Source organism: Pholcus phalangioides, unplaced genomic scaffold (assembly GCF_987345545.1).
Source record: "Pholcus phalangioides strain wild (caught in Gottingen) unplaced genomic scaffold, Ppha-v1.0 ptg000009l_1, whole genome shotgun sequence".
Lineage (NCBI taxonomy): Eukaryota > Metazoa > Arthropoda > Arachnida > Araneae > Pholcidae > Pholcus > Pholcus phalangioides.
Window position 1 is genome coordinate 46,784,997 of NW_028301602.1, and position 12,170 is coordinate 46,797,166.

The window sequence follows — 12,170 nt, forward strand, 5'->3', positions numbered from 1 at the left end:
AGGCATTCTTCAGATTTTCAGCAGGTGCAAACTAAGGGATGTAGGAAAAGTTTTCAATTGAGAAATTAATTATACAGAATATCTAGGGTTGTCAAGGCTAAAATGAGAGACTTTTATGGAGACGAGATATCTGGTCATTGCCGCTTAAAGGACCCATATTATGGGTTCAATAGAATTTAATATCTTATCACATCATAAGCAGATACAAGGTCTCCGAACGGGGGGGGGGGAATGAATCACCGGGAAGAATGTCCACCTCCGTCATCCCCCACCTATGTCAGTAATATAGTTTTTTCACTGAAAGGGAGGGGGGGTGATAGCTCTCCCCCCCCCCCTGCTTCCGCCTATGCATTATATTATGATTTTGAAATCCTACCTTTTACTGCTCCGAATTATTCAGTGATGTTGAAATCAAATTAATTTCATTGGTTTTGAATGTTTTGTCTCTTTATAGCATGGGAATACTGCACTTCACGAAGCTGCTTGGAAAGGCTACAGTAAAACTGTTGAAACCCTGTGCAAGAACAAAGCTAATGTATACATAAAAAACAATGTGAGCTGCTATTTTTGATATTTTATTTTTTCCCCATTAATTAAACTGTTTGAATTATTTCCAAAAGCTTCTATTCAAAATTTCAAGATCCCAAGCCGATACTGTTAAGTTTATCATTATCATTAAGCTAAATTGTACTCTTATTTTATGCTGTGCAATTCGAAGCAATTTTAATAATTCCTCTTGTGTGCACAGGTGTGTGGAAGTAGAAAATACCGCTTGTAAACATTTATCTTTTTTTTTAAATAAATAATGAGGAAACAGTCCCTGAATAGAAGAATAAATAGCTTCAAAAATAAAGTTATGATATACAGTAAAAACCCCTGATTATCGGCCACCTCCTCTTTCACTGATGAATATTTTGTCCTGCCGGTGTTTGCCAAAGAGGGGTTTTACAGTATTTCGCTTTTGTTTTTCCACCATTTATTAAACACTACAGTGAAGTGAACAAATGCAAATTATTAGAAAAAGTGTATTAAATAAAGATTTAAAAAAAAAAGACTTCACCAGTTTTTCAAAATCGAACAAAACTTGCAGATAAATTTAATCATGAATTTATTACAAGAAATATAAATAATGATGAGGAAAATGCAAATTTTTGTACTTGTATAGAACAAGAAGGCCCTTCAGACACCTCCATAAATTCCATGCTCTACCTTGAAACTAAAAGTCATATACTGAGACAAATTGTGGCAGAAATTAAAGAAAATAAAGCACGTGGTTATGATCGAATTACGCTGAAAATGATGAAAATAATTTCTCATTACTACATAGATGTGTTAAAAGATTTAGTGGATTCCTCAATAACAAATGGAGTATTTTATTCTGAACTAAAAAAACTCCCTCGTGCACCCTATTTATAAAACAGGAAATTCCAATGATACAAACAACTGTAAATCTAGCTCGATTCTACCGAATTTTTCAAAAATTTTAGAAAAATGTATGAAATACCAACTGATCAATTTCTTAAATCATTAAAAATTCTTTGCAACCAATCTATATGGCTTTCAGAAAAACAGAAATGGCAATTCTGAAATTAACGGGCTTGATAAATAATGGAATATAAATAAAAAATAAAAACAAATATTCCATATATTAGTATTGTTGGATCTAAAACGAGCATTTGACTATGTGGATCTAAATATCCTAACAGAGAAACTCTATTCAGCCAATATAAGAGAAAATATCTTAGAATGGTTTAAATCTTACCGCTACAATAGACGACAAGCTGTCATGATAGAGAAAGAAATTAGCTAATTTCGGGAAGTAAAAAAAGGAGTTTCACACACAGGGGTCGGTTTTGGGGCACATACTGTTTTTAATTTACATAAATGAACTAAGCAAATTAAATCTCAATAGTAACATTATATCTTTTGCAGATAACACAGTTTTATATGTTGAGGATACAGAAATGTACAGTGTGATTAAAAAAACAGAAAAGGATCTGTTAAAATAAATCATTGGCTAGTTAAACATAAATTAAAAATAAATACACAAAAACTAAATTCATGTGCCCGAAAACAAGAAATATAAATGAAAGTACAGATATCTACATAAAGTTGCATTCCCACTGCCAATCTCAAACTGTATTAGAATGTGATTGTGAAGAAATAGGTAAAGTGTTTAACTATGAATACTTAGGGGTAGTTAGTTATACAAGATAATCTAAAACGGAACATATATAGTGAAAAAAATGATAAAAAAACTAAGAATGTATTCAAAGTCCTTCATAAACTTAAATACATAGTTGATAATAACTTCTTAAAAGATATCTTCTATGCATGGGTTTACTCAAATATAAATTACAGAATATGTGTCTGGGGAGGACTTATATGGCATATTATGAAAAATGCATAATTTAGACAATCTTTTTACAATAAATTAAGAAAATTAACAAAAGTTCCAATAAATAACAAAAAAAAATACAGTGCCACATATTGACACTGAGACAGAGTTTTTAAATTCATCATCAGAAATGAAGAATGGCTAGTAAAAAATGAAAATAGAACCTCGAATAGATATAGAAATATTTATCAAGTGCCTAAAAGTAATAAAACATTATTTCAAAAAAGTTTTTGTTACATCGCTCCAAAAATAATGAACTGCATTTATACTAATAATCACATAAATAGTAATAGAAATACAGAATATAATATATCTTTAATAAGATCAAAAACACAGATATAAATGCAGTGATTTGAAATCAGTTATTGTCCAATGCTTGTTAAAAATATATAAATATAGTAAAATACATCTAATACATAAAAGAGCTGTGGCTAAAGGAAAAAACCAATAATAAAAATCATATAGGCCTGCTGGAAGGACCTTACCATACCTTGGGGCTACATGGTGCATGTAATATATGTGTGTATCTTGTGTCGTCTTTGTGTAATTTATGTTTGCATTTGTATATTTGTCATTTGTTTTAATTTAGAAACAAAAATTTTATGTGTAAAAAAGTGTTTATTTATGCAATAAATGTGAAAGTTTAGTGAAGAAATCATCATTCTCAAACTAAAAGTGACAATGTTCATTCAAAGGATTTGAATATTTACAGAATAAGAATGAATCTGAAAGACACACGCACAAGCTTGAATATCTCAATTAATTATATATTCTTTTTCTCTCAGGGTGGTTTTACTCCTTTGCACTTGGCTTGTCAAAATGGTCACAACCAAAGCTGTCGAATCTTGCTATTAGCTGGATGCAAGCCGGATGTAAAAAATAGTGTGAGTTCCCTGGTTATTTTTCAAACTTCAAATTGCCATCAAACTTTTAATAACTCATTATGACATTAGAGACTTTTTAGAAGACACCAACGAATAAGGCAAATACACAAAAAATAATAAAAGTCGTAATGCATTTCAACACCAATGGGTGCCGTCTTCAGAGAAAAAATTTTTAACCACTAGTTTCGCTGACCGAGTTTCCCATTTGGGTTGAATACCAAATATTCACGCTCAGTTGCTCAGCGGGAGAAGTATGTCTGTTCACTTCAAACGTCGTGGTCAGAATGAAGCTGTGAGCCTGCGTGAGATACTAATGCAACGTCCTGATTGGACATTTGCGGAATAGTGCTATCCGATTGGTCCATTCGAATTTTCTTGTAATTCCCGCTCGAAATGAATTTAAGCCATGGTGTTGCGATCGGGGGTGTAGATTTATTATCGTTCACTAGTATATTTTTGAAGGCCTGAATATATGTGCTTTCAAAGAAATCTCTCAACTGTGGACTTGACTTTGTGAAAAACTCTCGCTTCTTGAAATTTGAATTTGTGAATTTCAAGAAGCGAGAGTTTTTCACAAAGTCAAGTCCACAGTTGATCTAGATTTCTACGAAGGCACATATATTCGGGCCTTCAAAAATGTACTAGTGAACGATAATAAATCTACACCCCCGATCGCAACACCATGGCTTAAATTCATTTCGAGCGGGAATTACAACCCAAATGGGAAACTCAGTCAGCGAAACTAGTGGTTAAAAATTTTTCCTCTGAAGACGGCACCCATTGGTGTTGAAATGCATTACGACTTTTATTATTTTTTATGTATTTGCCTTATTCGTTGATGTCTTCTAAATATTCTTGGGCAAAGTGGATCAACTCTTCTACATTAGAGACTTGCAAAAATTTATGCAATTATAAACAAGGAGAGATGAGTTCTCAAGATAGAAAAATTTAAACTATAGCACATAAAACAAACAATCAAATTATTTGTATCAAATGTATATGTTATGTATGTTCAAATGAAATTCATTCGAGTTAAGATGGACACAAAAAGTATAACTGATAGTGCAGTAGAAGTAAGCCAAGTAATTCACAAGAAAGCCAAAATGAGCCTGTCTTTATTGAAAGAAGCTACCATCAAGCATTCTTGAAAAAAAGGAAGATACCTTCCGTAAACAAAAAAAGGGTGATTGATCCACTACATAGACACATTGGGCACACTACATTTGCCATCATGACAAACAACTCAGCGTAGTTTGGTGTAGTATAATTTTGTTGCCATCAAAGCTGATCGTTATTAAGGTCTCTTACAGACCTTTTTTTGAGGATCTGAAAAAATAAAAGTCACATGGAGATGATTCAGCTATAGGATTGGTGTTACAGAACCTTGTGCCTTTTTTTGTGTTAAAGCATCCTGCATGATGTTGTCATGCAACAATAGCACATCATGGAAAAGCACGTTGATTAGACACACTGTAATACTGTTCGCCAATATGCATCTAAATGTGTGATTCGTGTATCAAAATTCAATTTTACTCTTCCAAATTTTACTAAGGAGTGAAAATATTCCTTCACATTTTAGGGTTTCTAAATAAAATTATTTCTGTTTCTTACAAAAACAAATATCCCTTAAAATTTTGGAAGGGGAATGAAATTACTCTTCAAAATTATTTTTTTGGATAACATTGGATTGCAGTAATATTTGTTTCAATGACATTGAGTTAACATGCTTTGTTCTGAATAATTTTCAGTATGGTGATACACCGTTGCATACTGCAGCAAGATATGGTCATGCTGGAGTTTTGAGAATTTTAATCAGTGCTTTCTGTACTGCCAGTGAGACAAATAAAGTAAGTATAATAATGAAAACCTAATAGCCACAGGCAAAAAAAAAATTACACACAGTCGATTGATCCTATTCTTCACATACGTTCACTTGTAAAATTATCAAATTATGTATAACTTATAAAAAAATAAGCGAAATAAAAAGAAAATATTTGTCAAAAAATGTCCCTTTACTAATGTACAAGAAAACAAATACAAATAGTATTATGCATATGTTATCTGGAAGTTGGATTTCATCTTTGTGTGCAGCACTTCTGTTAAAAATTTGAAAATATTTAGTATCTTTGTTAACATTTTAACATTTCTAACCATAGCATGTGTGCCCATGCAAAGAGTATTCCAATACAAATAGTAATCATCTGTTTTCATATTTCTACTACAGAATGGTGATACAGCTCTGCATATTTCAGCTGCTATGGGAAGAAGAAAGTTGACAAAAATTTTGATGGAAGCTGGATGTGACCAAAACATCAAGAATAATGTAAGTGTCTCAGATTAAGTTGTGTTGCCTTTTCAAGACAACTTCCTTGATTTTTTAAGATCCAAAGTAAGACAACCTTTTAATTATTCAGTCTATGATGAGGTGCCTGATATATAAGCTTACTGACTCCCGTCAAAATGGGAATAGTGAAAATTCAGTTCTGCAAAAATTTTAAAAGTGTTTGTTTTAAATTTCAAAGTTATTCGAAACTCCCACTTTCCATCACCTGTGAGGCCTTGGGATATCATCAAATTATAAAATTCAAATTTTCCATTTAATTTTTGTAAAAAACTATTTGGGGGAAATTGAATTATTATTAAACAAAAATTTAATATTTATAAAAGTTCCAAATTTAAATGTCATAAATCAATGTCTCGTCACTTTTGAGCTCTATAGACTGAACGTGACTGCATAATATGTCTATAACTATGCAAGGTAAACCATAAAAAAGCTTCCTGGGGCCCAAGCCTACAGGAGATTTCAGAATAAGCTGGTTACATGTGGACAAAATAAGTACAAAACCTTGTATGTTAATCTGCCCCAAAGCTTCTGAAATCTACAGTATGACCACTATATAGCACTAAATTCTTTTTTTTCGTTTCTTGATATTTTCTAACCTTTCCAGCAAGGGGAAACTGCGAGGAATATAGCAGAGAGAAAAAACTTCAGTGCAGTAGTTGATATTTTGGACAACCCACCAGTGACTCTAATACCTGTACCTCAAAAAGAAAAAAAATCGGATAAGTCGCAAAAAGATGCTTCAAAAAAACATGGTAAAGAGAGTGGAACTTCTCAAGAAAGTTCCTCAAAAGACAAAAGTAAAAAAGTAAGTGTTATCAGCTCTCATTCACGGGCATCGTTTTAAAGCTACAGATTTGCATTATTGGGCTTTATTTTAATGAGCTATACATACAAAGTGTCCCACGATCGAGTGACGGTCGATTCAAAATGGGATAGCAAGAAAACGGTGACAGATATTAAAGTCATTCTTGGGAAATATAAATGTATGAAGCCAGGAATTTCAGCTATGTCATTCATGTTGCAAGGGGTTGTATAGTTATTAAAATAAAACAATTAACTTTTTATACGTACACCCTGGCCCAAAAATCCAATTAGTAAGTTGCTTCGCTATCTCTCCTGATGCCAAAAAAAAAAAAAAAAAAAAATCCACATTTCTAAATGTAATATTCACTGAGATATTTCACTGAAATATTTGATTTGAATTTGAAAATCTGAGGAAAGTTGGGAAAGAACAACAAAAACTAAAGGGCAATGCTTCTTTTCCCAACTTTTCTTCAATTTTCAAATGCAAATATCTCAGCGAATACTGCACTTAGAAACGTGAAAAAAGTTTTCTGTGTTGGCATCAGGAGAGACAGGGCAACAACTTTGTAGTTGGTTTTTTGGGCACAGGGTGTCCGTATAAAAAGTTAATTGCTTTATTTTAATAGTTATACAACCCCTTGCAACATGAATGACATAGCTGCAATTCCTGACTTTTCACACTTTTAAATTCTGCCAGAATGACTTCAATATCTGCCACTGTTTTCTTGCTATCCCATTTTGAAAACCGTCAGTCGATTGTGGGACACTATGTATCATTAAGGGAAAAGTTATAGATTAAATAATATAAGTACATAATTGCAGAGGGAAATCTTTCTCAGCCCATAAATACATCAAGTAACGAGACTTCTCTGGATATCATGCTGAGGTAAACTCTGAAAGAAAAGTTGATGGGAATGGAATCCTGGCTCTCTTGCAAGAGGACAGAGAATTCACTTCCCTTTTCTTCCTACAATAACTTTTTCCTCCTACGGTCAGGTACATATTGCATGTGATTTTATGCTATATTATGCCGAATGACAGACATTAATTGCATTAACATCCTCTACAGCAAGCTCCCAATCAGTGGAACAAATACTCCTGGGGATCCCAGACTTTGGTTGCACTTGTGCTCACTGGCACATAATAGTAAACTCTTACTCTTATGAGCTAATGGGCACAAGTGAAATTATTTCTCCCTGGGCATATTGGGTGCAGCTATACATTTTTGTCAAATGTCTTCTACATTTTACATGGACTTGATAACTGTCTCCTCCGGGAAGAATGTCCCGAGATATCAGTGCTCACAAGGCAGAGGGCTACTGCTATAAATATTCACTTTCTTTTTTTCTACACATTCTTGCCTCATTTGATGGAAGTGAGCCATTTTGCATTAGTCTGGGATTATGGTTCTATATATCTATCTACTTCTGGGGATACTTGAATGACTGTTTAAGAGTACACAGAAAATAATCAGCAATGACAAAAAAAGTAATGTAATAAAGAATTTAAAATGTTAGGCAATGGCTATGGTAATCACGTCTTGATTTGACCAGGGCAATCCCTTTTTTGTAGATCTGTCTCAATGTTTTTGTCAATATTCGTATTTGCATTGCCCCGTGAGACATGAGAACAAGATACAATTGTATAATATAGTTTTGCCAGAGTAATAATCTATATATATATATATATAAATTGGTTTTCTGTCTGTGTATGTTCTCTATACACTTCTACAATTTCAGACCAATCTTCACCACAAATTTTGCATGTATAACAAACAGGACCCGACTTGTGAACGATAGGCTACCTCAAAAGTTCATCAAAGCTGGGCAAATGCTAAAAAATGAATGAAAAAAAAAAACTGTCAAGCAACAATTGTTTGTAGGCCTTAACTCTATAATGCCCAGATCGCCCGAAGTCGGCCGAGTAGGTTAATGCCCATAATCGCCTCAAGTCGGCCCAGCTAGGGGGTATGGGTATGTTTTGGTGGATTTTGTCACCAACGGGGAAGAAGATGAAAGCTCTTGTCAGAGGCGCGAACGGAAAAGACAACTGCAACGCCCTATCAATGGGATTTTAAAAGCTGATGTACTAGAATGTTCCTTGAGAATGGACTAAGGGTACTCAATGCATTTTACAAAGAGATAATACTGTGAGGAAAGGGGGTGTTTTCAGAAAAAAAAAAGACAAATTATCTCCCGAAAATCCATTGAAATGAAAGGGTGAACGTCAATGCAAAGGGTGGCATGAATAGAAACTCATAGAGAAAGGGTGGGGAGAGGGAAAGTGGCCGAAATTTAGACGAGTCCACTTCGAACACAAAAAACTTGGTATTTTCACGACCCTCCCAGGTTTTCTATCTCGGCGTTAAAGAGTTAAACTATGGCTTTTGGAATATTTAAATTGGTAACTGGCCCCCCAACAATGCATTCCACACATGTTTATCCCTTTACAACCCCCCCTATGCCAGCTGAAGGTTATGGATCTGTATCCATAACAAAAGTACTCGAATCAGGGATAATTATTTCCCATCTCATCCTACCCGTGCTCTACTGGCTGTGGGGGAACTGCCGTGTCCGGTTTACTAAATGTCCAGTATGGCCAAACTGGATGGGTCTGGAATGTGATAGTTGACTTATCCCTCTATAATGGTTTGTCATTTCTTTTATATGTTTCCAGTATATGGAGAAAACTCAGGGAATGTCGGGTATTATAGCTAGTAGTAAATAAGAAATATTTGGCAACGGCTATCTATATTTGGGAGTAATAGGCTAGATTTCTCTTATTTGTCCCATTAAAATCTGGGCACTCTAGTTATAGCTCAACATATAGCCAGTCAGATACAGATTTCTAGGTGGTAATTGGGACGTGAAAAGTTGGGAACCACTTTTTTGAAGGACCAAGTTTTAAAGTTTTCTTCATGCTCTGTTCACAAACTCCCAACTCGGATTTTCCTTCTTACCATCTGGTTTTAAAAACAAAGTACTGGGGAGAACACTAATTACTATGTTTTTTAAAAGTATGCACTTGGTTTTATTGTCATTTTGTTTTAACAAGGAGACATTCATGTAGCAAATGAAATATTGACATGCCTTTAAGTATGTTAATTACAAAATTTTCATCATCTCAATGTATGACTGGAGTGTAATAATTTATATAATTACATTTTAAAAAAGATTCTAAGCAGAGGTTTGATAAAATATTATTTGAAATGATTTTCAGAACAAAAAGAAACAATCAGTGCACTTCTTTCAAGATGGAATCAAGAAAAATATTAGCCCATATGGATGCCAAATGTACCCAAATCTGGAATTCTTCCCACCCATAAACATAAAATCTCTCCCACCAGAACCTCTAAAGAAAGGAGAACAATATTATGCTGATTTGGCAGGAAACATCAAGAAGGTAACGTTTCAAATGCATCCAAATTAAGAATTATTTTGTGTCGTTATTTATATGAGCCAATCATTTTTTTTAAATAGAAAAATTTTGCTTCAAGTGGAATTTATATTAAATTAGTTAATGAATTTTTTTTCATTAAACAAATACTGGTTATCACTTCTTTCCTGAAGATTGAATTCGCATAGCTGAGTTTTAATAGCTCAATTCTAACTTTCTGAATCTACAGTTAAATTTCCATGACTCAAAAATTTCACACACACAGATATCGTTCAGATATTATTAATTTCTCATGTTATACATTTTAATTAAAAGCATATAAATCAAAGTTCTGTAGCTCAAATTTTTATTAACTTAAATGAGACCATTGGCAGAAATTTCTTTTGGAGGGCACAGCTGTTTTTTTTTTTTTTTGAGGGGAACCAAAGTGATAGTGTGACCTTAATCATGTTACTTCATATGTATCAGTCATTTTCTCACATATTGAGGGGAGGGACCTGTGGTAAACTCCCTCTCGCTATGGCTTTGAACTCAAATATCGATCTTAAGAAGCACTTTTCTTATTTTGAGACATTTAACTATATTTTATCCAGTTTTTCTCAATTAATACTGGGAAGGTTGAGAGAATGATGGGGCTTACCATTTAAAATGGGAAATTTTCATCTCATCTACAGAACTTCCCTTTTCATGGAAAAGTGGTTTCACTTCATAAAGTATCATGACATCTCTGTCTAAAAACATGTTATTTTATTTCTGCATGTGAAAGGAATGTTATTTATTTATTTATTTATTCACATTAAGCTCTTTTAAGTATGGCAAGCATGCAACAGAACTATGTGAAAACTTCTGATTTTATGTTTATTGTATTTTTATAGGGTCCAAGAGGCTTGGGCTATGTATGCTATTGTGCTCCATTCTTTGATCATGTTGAGAAGAAACTTGATGCAAACAAGCAAGAATTGCTGAAGCATATACATGTGAAAAATGAAGATTTGAAATCAAAGATAACACACCTAGAACAAAAAACAAAAGAAAACTTGTTTAATCTTAATCAAAGAATGAAAGAGAGTTTTGCAATGGAAAGGGCGGAGTGTTCAGAAAGAATAGACAGATGCTTTTTGCGAGAAAGAATAGAGCTACAAAGTGCTCAGCAAAGTAATATGATATCTTTGAAATCAGAAATGAAATCCTGGATGAACAAAAACCAATTCGACGAATTCCATCCCCAAGTGAAAAATGGTCACTGCCATTTACATGTACGGGATCCCATTTCACGCTCCAAATCTGCTGATTTGTTATCCGACACAGATAGTTATTACTGGGAAAAAAGTGGTATATCGAATATCATTAAAGATAGAGAGAGACTGTTTGCTAATGGACACAGTGTCAATGCAGAAAATCACAGACACAATGTAACAGACTATGCAGAGAATTCTGGAGCAAAGCCAAAACATTCTCGTCATCTGTCTCCAAGGCTGTCCCGCTGGAAAACTAGGTGTTATGGTAATTCTATACATAGTCGTGATAGCAGAAGTGAAGGTGATTTGACTAGTTGTTACACGGAAGCAACAGAAAATAAAGACAAGTGCTTAAAAAGTGCCAAAGAAATGAGCTGTGATATAAATCACAGTAACAGTCAGCTTCAGCAGAAGTCAGACATTTACCATAAAATTAAAGCTGACAGTCCTGGAATTTTGTGGAACTTAAAACATTTAAGGAATCAGGGAATCGTAAGAACTTCTCATGTGCATACAGAGCATGAAAGTAATCCAGCATCTCTGGTAGTCAAGCATGGTGTTGATAGAAATTTGCATGACAATCATAAGAAACTGGAAAATTCACGCTTGAGGATTTCAGAAAATTTTCCAGATGAGTCATGCAGTCCACAAAGCCTGTGCATCAGCTCATCTCCTAGTAATGCAATTTCAGTGCCTAGAAATTTGTCATATAGAATTGTATCAGCTCATCAAGCACCTAGCAATGACATAAAAAAAGAAAATACATCTCAGCCCATATCTATAGAACCCGATGGATCAAGTTTTGTATGAAAATCCTGTTATATAAAAAGAACCAGAGATATGTATTTTAAACATGTTTTAAAATAAAAATTTGCACCTCAAATTTCAAAATGTATCCTAAAAAACCCCCCACTTTAATTTCTTGTGTGTAATCAACAGATGAGAATTTTGTCACTTTGAGATGAATGTTATGGTGCAGTCTCCAGTGGCGTATAATCTGTCAAGTTTTTGTACAAAAAAAATGCTGATTTTTCTTGCATATATGACATCTATAAATATTTAAAAAATTATTTTTTAAAAATCAACTTTTCAAAATATATATATAT

At 33.6% G+C, this 12,170-nt stretch overlaps 1 protein-coding gene across 1 annotated transcript in view; it reads left to right on the forward strand.

Annotated features, from left to right (window-relative positions):
• dgo (ankyrin repeat domain containing protein 6 diego) overlaps positions 1-11,942 on the forward strand; it is a 65,054-nt gene extending 53,112 nt beyond the window's left edge. The window contains exons 5-11 of the mRNA XM_089236411.1: positions 455-553; positions 3,184-3,282; positions 5,031-5,129; positions 5,507-5,605; positions 6,231-6,431; positions 9,650-9,832; positions 10,702-11,942. Of these exons, the coding sequence (XP_089092537.1) occupies positions 455-553; positions 3,184-3,282; positions 5,031-5,129; positions 5,507-5,605; positions 6,231-6,431; positions 9,650-9,832; positions 10,702-11,874 (1,953 nt within the window). The 3' untranslated portion in view covers positions 11,875-11,942. The remainder of the gene's footprint in view (positions 1-454; positions 554-3,183; positions 3,283-5,030; positions 5,130-5,506; positions 5,606-6,230; positions 6,432-9,649; positions 9,833-10,701) is intronic.
• Positions 11,943-12,170: the final 228 nt, after the last annotated feature.